We start from the raw sequence: 15,531 nt of genomic DNA, 5'->3' as shown, positions 1-15,531 counted from the left end.
CAGTTTTCAAAGAATAGTCTAAAAATTAAATTTTAATTAGCTAGCTCCACTTGTTGTTATCATTATTATTTAAAAAAAAACAAATAATTTTATCAATCACTTTGATCGTTTGACATGGTCAGCCTGATCATTCCACTCCTTGAGATCCATCCATTTAATTTGATTGGGCTATTTCGGCTTGATAGATTGGACCATGTTAAATTGTTCCGTCTAACTCACTCAATTTTATTAATTTATCTTACTCATTCCAGTGACTCTCTTAGGCCGAATTATAGTTTGATTGAGGTGACATCATGCATATCTAATTAAGGACTCATCAAATTATCTAAGACCGACCCGACCAACAACATCCACCAGTGGGCCCGGTGATGTTAAGCACTCACAGATCGAAACTCCCTTACTCGTTACCAAATTTTGTACCGTCGTTATGTATGGCTTCATGTCCGACATTTCCTCAAACAGTCGCTTGGTCGGCGACGGGTCGCGTCCTTTTTTCGCCTTTCCACACGCACTCGACGTTACCTGTAAACCACCGCATTGTGCAACCCTCACCGCTCCTCGTCCACCCGCGTCAACGTCCAGTCTCCGAGACCACGATGCGCGGCCCCATCGACGGCCCGGATGTCTTCGCTCCCTCCACCGACGGACACCATGCGGTCCACCTGACCCCACGCTTAACTACCGCAGCGCCTCCTCCCGACCAATCCCCTCGCGTTTTCGTGCGCGCCATTGAACCCAGCGTCGCACCCGGCATCATTGCGCCCGCCACGTCGGAGTTCATGTCACGGGCGCCCAGGCCCAGCCCATCGCGCCGTGCGATCGCTACCACGCGCTCTGGTGCTCGAGTGCCGTCACCGCCGTCGGCGACAGTACACGCGCGGGTAATCCGACGGTTGGGATCGTGCCATCGGGGCGATTGTGACCGTTGGAGTGACTCCGTGCGCGTGCCGTTCGTGCGCGAAGGTGGAGGTCTTTTTCTCGATGCCTTGTATTTCCCCCTCGGCAGAGGAGAGATATCATCGTCATCTGGTTTCTCCTCGCTGGTCCATGCAGAGCTCTCTCTCTGCCCCTTCGTTTCCTTTCTCTGTCTTCTCGCCACCGCCACCGCCAACGCCAACGCCGCCGCAGCGCTGGATAGCTGAGCTCCTTAGCTGAGTTGCTTCCGGGGGGCGATGGGAGGTGATCGGGAATCGAACTGAAAAAGGGGGATCTTTCTCTGTTTATATCGACTTCAACTGGGAGATTCTTGTTTGACTCCTTTCTCTCCGCTTATTTCTGAGCTCTGACCGACGGGCAGATGGGGTTTCCGTGAAGAGGAGGGCAGCGATCAGTAAGAGGAGTGAAAGGAGGGATCTTGTTTGTGTGTTCCTTTTAGATTGATTGTTTATCCAATTTTATTTGTGTCTGATTTTAGTTGGGAGGATCGGCGTTTGACCTTCGATTTGAGGGCGATTTGGACGAGTCGCGGATGGAGACTGCGAAGTGCATGAATGTTGCTTGCGGGGCGACGGAGCCTGGGGGAGAGTGGAGGAGGGGATGGGGGCTGAGATCAGGCGGATTCGCTTCTCTCTGCGTCAAATGCGGGTATTGCATTTTTTTACATACTGATCGTTTTCTTCATACTATTTTGGTGCAGTTTCCATTTTTAATATCTTTTATGGCTTTGATATTTGGTACCTGAGTTGGATAAACTGGCATTGGAGGTAATTTCTTATTTTGTATATTGAGCATTCAGAATCAAGATTGAACCTTCCATTTGTCATTTCTAGAGGAATTTTGATTTCCATGTCTACAGTTTGGCTTTCTCTATTGTGTTTTTTTCTTTAACTCCCTGCTAACTCAATTTCGAAGATGCTTTATTTGTGTTAAGTTGGTATGTTTGAACTATATTTGGATGCAAAGAATACTGTTGATTGCTCTTCTTTGTGCAAATTTTCTAATGCTATTTTCAAGTGAAGAAGATGGATTTTTCGGATAAAAAATATTGACAATTGCATGTTGTGAGTTTGATATGCATGATTGTTACTTTGGTTAATATATGTGATTGGATCAGCTAGTGCTTTTTTTTGAACTTTTCAACAATTGCAACTCCATCCACCAAGATTGTCGAGGATACTTCTGTGATGAGGTTCTCTTGTCAATACTTAGTGTGCAGCCTGTCTTTTCCACTTTTATATGCAATTGAAACTATGTTATTTTGTTTAACAGGATAGTATTAGCCTTCAATGTAAAAATGGTTGCAGCAATTACTGATTACCTTGTTTCAAGTCCTCTTCATGTCCAACTTTTCAAAATTTTCTTCATAAGAATTGGTTTGTCTCCATTATGAACTATTAATTTATATATGGTGACTTGAACGTTTCATAATTTCTACAGTGAATCCAATGATGTCATTGTTCACTCGACTGTTGGGAATTGGTTTTAGGGTAGGATTAGCGATCCCTTCATCTTGGTAATGAGTAAGATTCTCAAGATCACAACGCCAAGAAGATACTTACCATTCCCTTGTCATCTTTGTGATAAGTAAGATCCTTGAGATCACAATTTCGGGTGATCATCCTCTTGTTTTAAATGGACCCTTTCGTAATCATTTGGAGACCGTTCTGGAGGCATAACAAATTTTCGAGCTGAGTAGTTTTCATCAGCTCGAAAAGTTGTTGGCGCAACGGGAAAGTTTTAAATGACCCTTTCTTAATCATTTGAAGGGAAGCTTTGGCGCAACGGTAAAGTTGTTGCTTTGTGACCAAAAGGTCACGGATTCAAATCCTGGAAATAGCCTCTTGTAAAAAGAAGGTTGCGTACAATGGATCTTTCCCCGAGATCCCGCATGCACCAGGCTGCCCTTTAGTAGTTTTCATCAACCCACTTACATGAAGTGGATTTTTCTAATGCACTAAATTTCAACTTCAGAAAATTAATTTCTGGTCTGATTATTTTTTATTCAGTCACCAATGCTATAACATTGATTGGTGTATCATGGAGATGATAGCCTTTCTAATAGTACGATACTCAATGCATTTTCTCATTTTCTACACTGTTATTACTTCTTGACTATGGTCCTTATTTGTGATAAGATTCTTATAATTCATCTGTCAATGCACTCTCCCATATTCAGGATGGCGTATGAGCAGTTAATATTTTGTGACATTTTTCACCAGAAAGAGTCTGGGTGGAGGGAATGTTGTTCCTGTGGTAAGGTACTGAGGACTCGAAAGCTTGGGCATAAATTTCCAACTTTCCTAGTTCGTAAACTATTTCTGCATTCTGACTTTGTTGTAACTGTTATTTACAGCACTTACATTGTGGGTGCATTGCTTCAAAGTCTTTCTTTGATCTACTGGATACTGGAGGAGTTCAATGTATTAACTGCATAAAGAATTCAGAAGTTCCTCTTGTAAGATTATAACTTTCACATGAATTACATCATTTACTAGAGAGAAGCATTGTTGTATGTTTAAACCTTAGATTTATGCCATGTGTTTCTCTCATAATCATATCTCATTTAGTTGCTTAACATAGGTTGTCAAATCAAGGTTTGTATCATGAATCATTTTGATGAATTTTTAAATCAGGAAATATTGAATCATGAATCTTAAGTTTCATATAATTTAGAAAATATGTTAAGAAAGGACCTGCTTTGTTCATAATATTCATAATAGTTTTGATACCCAATAGTGTGCAAAAGAATATAATATTTTATTTACTAGCATGGTATTATAAATGGTGTAAATTGATGTTGTTTCTTAATGAAAAATATATTATATCTTGCATTGGCGATGTACAAACTATTAATTTTTCTGTCCATTGTTAAAATTAAAATGAACAAATATGGAATTTCTTCTTCAAATGATTTTGACATAAGAAAATTATTTGCAACTTCACTCTTTCCAATGTGGCAAAAGGCGATTCCCTCGCCCCAGCGCCCCTGCCCAATCGGTCCCTAGACCAACACGGAGGAGGTAAATTATGGCCCGAGGGGACAACTTCACTCTTTCCAAGACTCAATGCTGGGTAGCATTAACCTACTTGAAGATCGAAAGAAGCAGATATCAACTATGCTACATGAAAAAGAGGAATGGAAGATGACTTTGACTTCTAAGTCGCCATTGATTTGTCGAAATTACACTCTATATATTTTGTGACTTGTACTTCTTAGCCATAGTTAGGTGAAGAATTCACTTTGGCTGTTGCTGATTGTCTTGGAAGATTTTCTTCTTCTCATTGTTTATTTATAGATTCCCTTCACCTTGCCTTAACTCATCATACAAATATGGGGAGTAAATCAATACATACAAAATCACAATCAGGGTAAAATTGATGGTGACTTAACTGAATTGTGAGTGATATGATTCTGATAACTATTCTCACATCCTCTCTTCTAGACTCTTCTTGGATTGTCCCACCTTCCACTCCCACCCACTAAATGGTTCATTTGGCATGACACAATGCACAACCACCTCGTAACTGTACTACAAAGTAGTATACAACAACAACTACTACTACTACTACTATTACTACTACTACTACTACTATAAGATAAATAGGACTTCTAATGATACAACAACAACAACAACAACAATACCAGTGTCATTCAGGTCACTACTTCAAATTACTGCTTTGTGAAAATCATTAAATTTTACATGCATCTATTTCCCCTTTTTGTTTTGAGGATCTGTTACCTTCCGAATTGATTTTTGTACTATATGAACATATATTTTGAGGAAGCATTTCATGGAGTATTCTGAATATTTTTCTTTCAGATGACTAATGGAATAATTCAAAATTTTGTGTCTCAAAACCATCAAAGGGTACTAGCTCTTTCAGCTAGGACTTTTAAGGAAGATACTGATTCAGCAGTAACAACTCATGCTTGTGAAATGTCAGCTAATACTGCTGATTTCAAAATTGACGGTGGAACTTTTTCAAAGGGGAAATGCACGAGTAAACCGGATCTAGAACATAGTGATTGTGGAATCAGATCATTTGCACAAATCAAATCAGAGCAACATTCACCTGATGTAGTGATTTCAAGTTTGTCAAACAGATACCAAGGTCCATCGGCCTCCTCCCAAATCTCTCTGAGGGATGAGAAAGCTTTAATGACAGATAATTCTTTATGTGAATCATTATCCCAAGGATGTATTAGCATGAGCTTGGGAAATACAAACCAAATTGGCGATAGAGAAGTTTTAAATATTACAGAAAGGTCATTTCTTTCCCTTCCCATGGCATGTTCGATATCTGAAGGAAAGGATGAAAGAAAAGCATCTGCTACCTTTCAGCAAATGCAAAGGCCTCATTCCTTTGTTGTGAAGTGTCCTAGAACGAGTAATCAAACATTCTCAGATTTATCTAAGAACTCACTTCCATACATGCGAGTTGCAAGGCCACCTGCTGAGGGCCGTAACCAATTACTTCCACGTTATTGGCCAAGAATCACAGACCAAGAGCTACAACAAATATCGGGAGAGTATCCTTAACTATATGATCATTTTATTCCTTTTATGAGTTGTTGTCTTTAAATGCATGTTTCTTGTGTTAAAATATATATGTTTTTTCCCTTAATCTTTGACCTGTGAAGTTCAAATTCTACAATTGTGCCACTATTTGAGAAGGTTTTGAGTGCTAGTGATGCAGGTCGTATTGGGCGCTTAGTTCTTCCAAAAGCTTGTGCAGAGGTAATATTCAGATTTACTTGATTTGCATAAATATATGTTTACTTTTAACTGATTCTCTTAAATAAGCGCTCTGCATTTTCTGATGCTAAGAGGATCAGTTGAGAATGTTACAGTTGCACATATCATGTGTCTATTTTGGTTTGGTTTATTTTCTTGGCAGATTCGTGCAGTTTATCTAGATATTTACTTGTGCATTTTGTTTTAATGTTTCCTTTTTTTTACATTTTCTTTGTGGAATTTCTGCTTAGGCATATTTTCCTCCAATTTCTCAACCGGAAGGTGTTCCATTAACAATACAAGATACAAAGGGGAAAGAATGGCATTTTCAATTCAGATTTTGGCCAAATAACAATAGCAGAATGTATGTTTTAGAGGGTGTTACTCCTTGCATTCAATCTCTTCAGCTGCAAGCTGGTGATACAGGTTATTGCTTGCACACACTTCAAGATATTGCTCTGTCTAAAGGCTAGATAATGATAATATTGTTTTACAAGTTAAATTTGACAATGATACTTATTTGAGAACCATGGAGGGGATGGTCTCTGTTAGGAGGTAGTTTCAAGTAAAGCATGCCTTAATACCTGAGATGTTGTTTAGTTCATGGAAATTTGAAGTTTTGAATTACCATGCAAATAGATTAACTTGACAGATTTTTCTAGTAATCATGCACAAGGTTTAAAATTTTGAACCCTAGAGTTTTGATTTATGACCAAAACAATACACTTTCGGTACCCGTATCATGTCGTGCTGATACAATTTGATATTTTTTTATATAAAATATATTAATTAAAAATATTTTATTAATATTTGATCATTATAGATACTTATTAGAGTTATATTTGAGATATTGAATGTTGAGTTTAAATTTTGATACTATCTAAATGTTTGAAGTTATTGAATAAAAGCCGAGTTAGGTGAATAGGTTTAAAAATTTAGATTTATTTTGATCAGTTTAAAATTAAATCCAATTTATGTATAAAATAATTTAGTTTTTAATAATAATATATTTTATAAAGTAGAAATTATATTATGTATATATTGTTTATCTTTTTTAATAATTTGTTTCCTTAAAAAGTTTTTTTTTATATCGTGGGATAAAGAAGTCAAAAGAATAATCATCTTTAAAGAGGTTAGGAGATTTTGTTTTTCCTCTATTTACCTTAAGAGGTATTTTTTTTTCTCTTTGTTTATTTGGAGGAAACAAAATAGTGATGAAAAAGGAAAAAAAAATTAATGGACAAAAGAGAAAAAAATAAGAAGAAGAGAAAATTTAATAGGGAATACTTGTTTAAAAAATAAAAATTGCAACCTCTAAAATTTAAATTAAAAATAAAAAATTATGGTTGCTACCGCGAGTGTTGCGACCCCGCAGAGGTGGCCATCGTGACCATGAAGATTGTGGCACCCTCCGTGACCATGCAGAGGCCTTCACGAGGTAGTTACGACCTCACGGTGTGGTGTCGGTACAATGCCGATCGGCAGACCAAATGGTAAATTCTGCCCATGCCTATCGACAAGGCACAAAATTTAAATCCTTGATCTTGCACTACAAGGTTGGTTACATGAAACGATCCTATTAAAAAACTATCAAAAATATTGCAAGATGGCATGTTTAGTATGACAAACAAATTACCATGAATGTTGATTCAGTTTTTGTGAACATCCTTATAAAATATAATCAGTCACATGTGTATTTTATAGAGTAAACAACAAATTACACAAACCAAAGTAAAGGCATTACAGGAATTGATTCAGTCTCAATGTTTTAATAGATACAAACAAAATTTGATGAGAGATATCTTAAAAGGATAAATTAAAATTTTATACAACACATATATTGTAGAATAGTTATGTCGAGATCATCAATATTACTCCCATTGTTAATATAAATTATTTTTCTAAATATAATGTATGAATAGTACTGACAATCTAAAATGGTATACTAGTAAGTCAAACAATCAAATTTCTATTTCAATACTAGTGTAAGGTTAAATATATATTGAATTAAAAGAAACTAATGTGTTGCAATTATGAATATGGAATTGTCACTAAATATGTTTAAGTAAGCATGGTTATTCTTGGTGTAAAATGCTATTACTGTATTTCACCCTCACTGGTAATTTAGATTTCTTTCCAATTCTTGGGTTTCCATGTCAAAGATTATCAAGAAAACAAAAACATAATCAAGAATGGTCCTCAGATTACGACCATTTACAAATTTCCTAAATTGTTCCTTTTATTTTTTTACTTGTATACACTTATATGTAGCATGTGTTGGTGTTGAAGGAAATGTTATGGTATAGGTGCAAAAAGAAGCATGAATTTTATAATAAGCATGAGATGACCCTTTAAAATGAATATTTTCCAAAATAAAAATGACAATCATGAAAATAGAACATACTCTATAAATTAAATCTGTCAAACAAATTGGGTGTAATTAGAATAGACAGATGTGAGAAAATGGAAGGTGATTAAACTTATGACATAGCCAAAATTGTGCAATAACTAAAGATGTTTCTTGCAAGATATTTATAGCTACTTAATTGACCCAAAATTTAGAAATTGCAGGCACATAAATGAAGCTGTGAAAATGTTTCGGCCAATGAACACTATTTCAATAAACTTATTTGTCTTATCTTCGATATCATATTGCAGTGACTTTCAGCCGAATAGATCCTGAAGGAAAACTTGTCATGGGTTATCGAAAGGCAACAAACACCGTTCCGCTACAGGTAAGAAACTTGTGTTTGCTGTTAATTCCTGGTGGTAATGTTCTCCTATTATGTGTTTTAGTTTTTCTCTTTTTCTCATTGGTTTGGACTTTAGAGAGTTAGTGTTAACATGATCTATATTGAACTTTTTTCTCAGTTTGACTAGATTTTATATGCTTAGGACTGTCAGATTTCTGCAATTGCTAATGGTACCTTTGGCAATGAAACATTGTTCTCTGGCATCGATGAGAACATGACCATAGCAAATGGCTATTCTGGACTTCTTCAGTCAATGAAGGGAGCTATAGATCCATATTTGGCATCTCAACCAGAACATCTGAATCAATCTGATTTAGACGTTAGTTGGCACAAAGGAGGAAGGTCAATTGAAGGATTGCTCTGGCAGCCCTTGCAAAGTAGTAGCCGAAACATTGGCTCCAAATCTAAGAGGTTGCTCATGGATACTGAAGATGCACTGGAGCTCAAGATGAGTTGGGAAGAGGCTCAAGAATTGCTTCGTCCACCTCCAAGTGCTAAACCTAGCATCGTCACAATTGAGGACCATGAAATTGAAGAATATGAAGTAAGTCCAATCTGTCAAAAAACTTGGTTAATATTGCTGCATGTCATTTAGATATGCAATGATCATTTAGGGTTTCTCCCGTTTTCCGTGTACACTTCTGATTCAAGTTGACAATATAAAGGTAGCCTGGTACCATATCAATTAGTTCTGTTTTCTTGTTTTCCTTTTTGGTTGAGATCTTTGTTCTTCATGAACACAACTCATACATTATTGTTCCTCTAGATATCCACGCCCCAGCAAATGTTTTGAAGTAGCAATGTAGGTATATTTCATAGGCTTACTCATGGTTTGAAATTTTATACCATGCCAAGCGACATGAATTGTTCTAGAAAAATACCAAAACTAGATACTCATTAGCATATAGGTAATCTCTCTTGGATACTAGATGAATATCATTTCATAACGACACTCCTTGGCATGCTACAATACATGTCAATATGAATTCATTTTTTTTTTTGTATTTTGTGTTCGCACAATACACTAGTGAAACTATACCAGTTCAAACGAACTAACCTTGCATATATTGTGTGTATAGAGAACTGGGAAGTTACTTTTTTGTTGTTTATATGATTCCTTGGTTTCTATATAGTTTTTTTTTTCTGTTGCTTGTCAAAATTGTGTTGATTATGGCCATACACAATTGTGAATTTGTAAGTAATTTTTACCTTACTAGGTTACAAATACACCCTGCAACTGATGCCAGAAATTATGTTACTAGCAGTTCTTCATTAGCTGTTGTCATTTATTTTCATTTTCTGTAGAACAATTGACCTTAAGGATTGTCAAAATTGGCCTGTCTCCACCTGGACCTCAAGTTGGATCCGGAATAGGCATGCTCAATGGATTTTGTGTTGAGAAAATGGATATCCACAGGACTCCTTTGGAAACTTGTGGAAGACACAATCATATGAACTCTAAAGAATCAACCAAGAATCTATAAAAAATAGTGACGTCCAATCTTGCTATTTGTACCAATATTAGCAATCATGCTGGCATCTTATCTATATGGTATTATATTGGTCTTCCGTGAACAAAAGCAAATGTCCAAACTGGCCTCAAGAATTCTTTAAGTCACAGTTTCAGTCCCTGATGTTCCAAAAATTCTATTTTACTTCCGCAGAGTTTTCCATCTTGACAAACTTATATTGCTTTTAGGACATTACTATATTGAAAATTTTCCTTCCACTAACCTCTTTCATGCTTGGCTGTAGGAACCCCCAATTTTTGGCAAGAAAACCATTTTTACAGCTCGATCTTCAGGGTAAGTTTATTTGTATCGCGAAAGAGAGAAAGATATCTGTTAGATCAGAAGTTAGTAAAATTAGTTAAACAGGCTTTATGCCATGGTTGATAAATATAATCAACCAAGAAAATGTTGAAGCATATCATCTTTTTCAACTCCTAGATACTTATTTTCTCTATTGATTAATGATCATCACCACCTGAGTTATCTTGTAAATGGTAGTACAGGCTTTGTAGTCATTGAAGTAGTTCTGATCTACTACAACAAATTTTTATCGTTACAATGCATTTTTCCAAGTATTTCAATTACTTTTTAATTGGTAGACAAATTAATATTTGATCATAAAACAATTGGAATAAGTTGACTATTCTGATAATGTTAGAGGAAGCTCTTACTATGTTGAAATATTAATTATTTTATTGGTATCTTTCAACTTTTCTTTAAATCAAAATATTACAGAAAATGGATCTTTATGTTTATTTTTTTCTTCCAAATATCATTAGAGAGCAAGATCAATGGGTTCAATGCGATGATTGCTTCAAATGGCGTCATATACCTGTAGATGTTCTTCTTCACACACGATGGAGTTGTGTTGACAATGTGTGGGACCCTAAAAGGTATGAGACAGATTTTCAACTTGGAAGATACTTATTACTCTTATTATGTAATGTCTCCTGTTTGACTTGATAATCAAAATGTTTAGTATCTCAATATTTTTAATAGACCACTTAGTGCCTCAATGAGCTATCTCATGGGGTTGCATCAAGTGGTGTTAGAGCCCACTTGATTCTTTCCTTTCGTAATGGTTCAAAACAACCCACTCAAGCACCATCCATGCTAATCTCTTGTATCATTCTCTCAAACCTCTCCACCACAGACACTACTATATCCATCTCACTGCCGCATACCATGTTGCTTTCCTTAAACTTGTAAAATCCTATTCAGTGGTAGCCCTATACAAACCTATTGCAGCATCCTCATTATAGCAGACTTGGTAATCCCCCTCCCAAAATAAGACCCATGGCATCCTTCTCTAGCTACCTGAATGCCCATCCAGCACTGTTTCTGCAATGCTTGCATCATCAACTTTTACTTAGCTTCCTCATCTCATGCAGGGTCCATCACTTTTTACAATGCATGAAACAACAACCCTACAAAGATTCTCACAATTCTCTCATCCATCATTTCCTCATTGAAAAATTTCTTCCATTTCCTTGCATGGCATATCTGCTTCCCCCTGCTGATTTAAATCCTATATCCCATGATCCCATCCTCCTCCATCTCCTTTTTACTGAAACAACCCCACAACCACACCACCCCTCTTGTAGTAACCTACTTGGAGCTTTACAATCGTCCCCTTTTTGTTGTCCATCCCCATTTATCTTCTCACCCTTTGTCATGAATATGCATTGCCTCTCTTCATCAGTTACTACGGTAGAGAGATGTTGAATGTGCGGGCTTTTCCAGTGATATGAAGGCAATTATGGAGGATTGGATATCCTTAATATAATAAACATCTTAGATTTGTCCCAACTTTGAAAATTGTGAAATAATGAAAGGTGTTTATATATTTATAATTTTGGATTAAGGCCTAACAAAATATAATCCTAGGAGGCATGGTGAGGTATTTAGATAGAATTGACTGGCTATTGGACTTCACATGTCAATTAGGAACGATGATATTGGGCTATGAGTTTGTGTTGAGATCTTGATGGGATTTTCAAATCTTAAATGGGGGAGACCATGACATGCTAATTTAGTTTTCACGTGAAAAATTGTGAGCTAATGACTAATTTAAAGACTATTGAACTTCGATTACTATAAGTGGGGCTTAAGCATTTCGGGCTAGTTGTTGGACCTAACATGGTTAACATGTTAGTTCTATCAACTCTGCAGGTTGTGCCAGTTGCATTCACATAATCTGCAGCTCCAAAAAAAACTATATATATTCATTGGTACTTTTTTCATGTCCCTTGGCACTAACAATAATTGGCCATCATTTTACTGAGTCGTACTTGATGACATTCATGCAGGTCTTCATGCTCTGCACCTGATGAATTGAGCCAGAAAGAAATGCAACTTCTTCTCAGGCAGTATGAAGGTTTGCATATTGTTTTTGAAAATTACTACAAAATAATGTTATGCTGTTGCTGAATGAAGGTTAACTAGTTACTCAGTTTTTCATTTCCGTTGAAATATCTACTTTCTATTTGTCACTTTTTCATTCCCACTGAAATAATTACTTTCTATTGATACTTGTCATGGATGTTTCTGCAGTTTATCTTTGTTAATTACCATTTCATGTAGGAACTCTAGCCCCTCTTTTCAATTTAGTACATAACACGAATTTATATTGTCCAATGTCATACGTCATGTTCCCTTGTATTTATTTGGAAGGAGATGCAAAATCTTCTTGGATGCTCATCAGCAGCTATTTTTTCATCATTGGGGTTATTTATTCAAGATTTTCTTTTAGTTATTTTCTAGGCAATCTATTCTCCCCACCCAAAACTCATACTCTCCGCTTTTTACTCCACTTCAACAAGGAGAGTGGAAGCGAAAAGATGGAGGCAGAGAAGAGAGTTTGAGGAGAAAGTGAAGAGGAAAGAGTATTAAGATAACTGTTGATTGGAAAATGACAAACTATAATACTTGATAAAAAGGCTGTTGATTTTAGTGTCCCAATTAATTGTTCATTTACCCCTATCAAATAAGTTTGATGAAGCAACCAATTGTATACACTTTTGGAAGTCAATGACAAAAATATTATAGCAAAAAGGGTTCGTGTAACTAGCATCTTTTGGAAGTTGACTCTATACACTTCTATTTCAAGGTGGAAAGATCACAAGGCACTTTTCTACTTGGGATGGGCATGCATTGGACTCACACCTTGCCAAGGTTTAATTTGTATTTTTTTTGTTCTGTAGAACTTCTGTTTGTTCTTTCTGGATTATGGTTATATTGGCTAGTTCCACCTAGCTGAGTTGATGATGTGCACTCATCTTATGCAATTGTCTTTTCTGCTGGTGAGGTTAATGCAAACAACAGAAACTGTAAGCATCTAGGAGACCAGTTTGGAAATACTATTGTTTCAAATTTCTTTTTGGAGTTGCTGTTAGAGAGAATGAAATGCTTATGAAACCGACATATATAGATGCTCCTACTGAATATATGTTCATTTCATACTCATTCAGTGTAGAACCTATGCTACCTATTAGCTCCTTTTACCTATACCTTTCTGTTGTCTTATACTGTATTATATACTTGCAGACTTTCGACAGCAGAGTGCCTGTGCAAGTTGGAAGCGTGCTTCATCAGAGCTAGTAGCATCTAGCCTTGATGCCTTTGCCGCTGTCGCAGCAGTTGGGGATGTAGGAAACCAAAGTATGACCACATATTCTACTACCACTAAGCATCCACGGCACCGTCCAGGTTGCACATGCATCGTCTGCATCCAGCCTCCCAGTGGCAAAGGTCCAAAGCATGATCCCTCGTGCACATGTAATGTTTGTATGACTGTGAAACGCCGCTTCAAGACTCTTATGATGCGGAAGAAGAAACGTCAATCCGAGCGCGAGGAAGCTGAGGCCCATAAGAAGGTTGCGTGGAACAAGGAAGAAGCTGAAGGAACTAGCAGCTCTTCCAAGGGCTCTCAGCACCCAGACCTTCACCAGGAAAATGAATTTGGCCATGTGGGTAGCAGGGCCGTCATTGAAAATCCTGAATCAAGCAAGGAAGGCATAGACTTGAATTGTGACCCTGGGCGCAACGGAGACTCGCAGACAACGAATCTCCGACTTAGCATGATGAGCCTTCTCCAGAATGCACAACGACCTCTGGAGATGTATCTAAAGCAAAATGGACTTGCAAGCTTGGTCAATGAACAAGGTAGCCAGGAGAGTCCCAGTTCATTAATTCCTGAAACTGTCAGTGAAACTGAAGGAAAAGCAACAGATGAGAGCCATTTTACATCTACAAGTAAAGAGCAAGGTGCTGCAGTCGATGAAGATGCTAAAGCAGAAGCAGATACGAGTGATACATCGTGAACATGTTTCTTTGTGTTTGCAACAACAGATGACTTCTCTAAAAAAGAATGCATTCCCCTTCTGGCTGTTCAGTGAAGTTGTAACTCTCTTCACCCAAGCATGCATCTTAGAATTTTCGAGGCAATATGTATATCATCGTCTGGAGCACATGTATCAGTAGTTTTCTTTCTCCCTTTAACAGTGTTCTATTTTATGCACGTCGGGCACTGGTTTGATCTGTTGTTCCTACTTCAAGCAAGGTTTTGTGTTTGATGTAAGATGGCCTGTTTAAAGTTTGTGTTATATTTCTGTGGTTTAAAATCCATTTTATTGTTTCTCTAAACTCTCAATGAGTTGACTACCCTTTGAACATTCACTTAGACAAGCATCCTAAACCTGTGCTTTAAATTTTTCATAATTATGCAAGTTAACTAGTGATTACTTAGAATTCAAAATTCAGATTGTTTTTGGTGTAAAAAAGATTTGTGGTAGAATAAACGTCGATTGTCTCTCTGGAGGTTGATAAGGAAATTTATAAAATTGTTGTTTGTGGATTTGTATTTTTCATTAGTTTTTGTGTTTGTTAAAAGTTAAATAGAATTTAATTATGCAGAATACAATAGGGGCAGGGGTGAATAAAAGTTTAGTTAAATTGAATTATTTGATATTTTGGAAATTTATTTTTTATATTTAAAAATATCTATTATTTTAGATCAGTTAATCATCGACTTTGGGGATTTGCTGCTGGCAATTATTGAGAAGGAATAAAAAAAATGGAGATAGGGGGGGAGTTCATCTGGGGAAGGAAGAAAGGGAGGGAGAGGAAGAAGCGGCTTGTGTGTGTTGTTTGAGTCAAAGTTTTCAGCTGTCCATGGTGTCATCCATATCTTTGATTATTGTAGAAGGTGGCATTAGTGTTGACTGTCGAAGGTGGCAGATGATCTGAATTCTGAATGAAAACTTATGTCGATAAATAAACACAAAAGGGCTAAACATCTTATTTTTCTTCAACTTCTTTTTTTCGATCTCCTCCTTCTCGTCTAGTATGAATGTATGATACTTATTGTTCAACTCTACTTGAACCTCTCGAATGGAGTAATAGGTTATAAGTGAGTAGTTATAAGTAGAGATGATAATGAGACGGGATGGGATGAGACGGGACACAGCGATGGGATCTCCATCTCTATTCTCGAATTATATCTCCATCCGCTTTCATCCCCGTCTCCATTCTCAGTTCTATCTAATCAGGAAATCTTTATCTCCGATTTAAATGTGCACAAAAATATTTTCA

General features: G+C 36.8%; 1 protein-coding gene across 3 annotated transcripts; it reads left to right on the top strand.

The window, feature by feature from the left end:
* The first annotated feature begins 986 nt into the window (after positions 1 to 986).
* Positions 987 to 14,583, top strand: LOC122020489 (B3 domain-containing protein Os07g0679700-like). Of its 3 annotated transcripts, none has more exons than XM_042578437.1 (13): positions 987 to 1,330; positions 1,415 to 1,584; positions 3,116 to 3,197; positions 3,293 to 3,394; positions 4,761 to 5,470; positions 5,582 to 5,678; positions 5,927 to 6,101; positions 8,334 to 8,410; positions 8,580 to 8,972; positions 10,184 to 10,233; positions 10,719 to 10,832; positions 12,249 to 12,316; positions 13,486 to 14,583. In XM_042578437.1, exons 2-13 carry the CDS (start codon positions 1,469 to 1,471, stop codon positions 14,259 to 14,261), a joined length of 2,760 nt encoding a protein of 919 aa, XP_042434371.1. In that variant the 5' UTR covers positions 987 to 1,330; positions 1,415 to 1,468; the 3' UTR covers positions 14,262 to 14,583. The 3 variants fall into 3 exon arrangements, with proteins under 3 accessions (XP_042434371.1, XP_042434370.1, XP_042434372.1); XM_042578436.1 differs by having other exon boundaries at positions 8,571 to 8,972; XM_042578438.1 differs by lacking the exon at positions 987 to 1,330 and having other exon boundaries at positions 1,538 to 1,584; positions 3,116 to 3,192; positions 8,571 to 8,972.
* The last annotated feature ends 948 nt before the right edge of the window (positions 14,584 to 15,531 follow it).

This window comes from Zingiber officinale, chromosome 9A, assembly GCF_018446385.1.
Source record: "Zingiber officinale cultivar Zhangliang chromosome 9A, Zo_v1.1, whole genome shotgun sequence".
In the NCBI taxonomy this organism is placed as follows: domain Eukaryota; kingdom Viridiplantae; phylum Streptophyta; class Magnoliopsida; order Zingiberales; family Zingiberaceae; genus Zingiber; species Zingiber officinale.
This window is presented reverse-complemented; position numbering and strand designations above follow the sequence as displayed.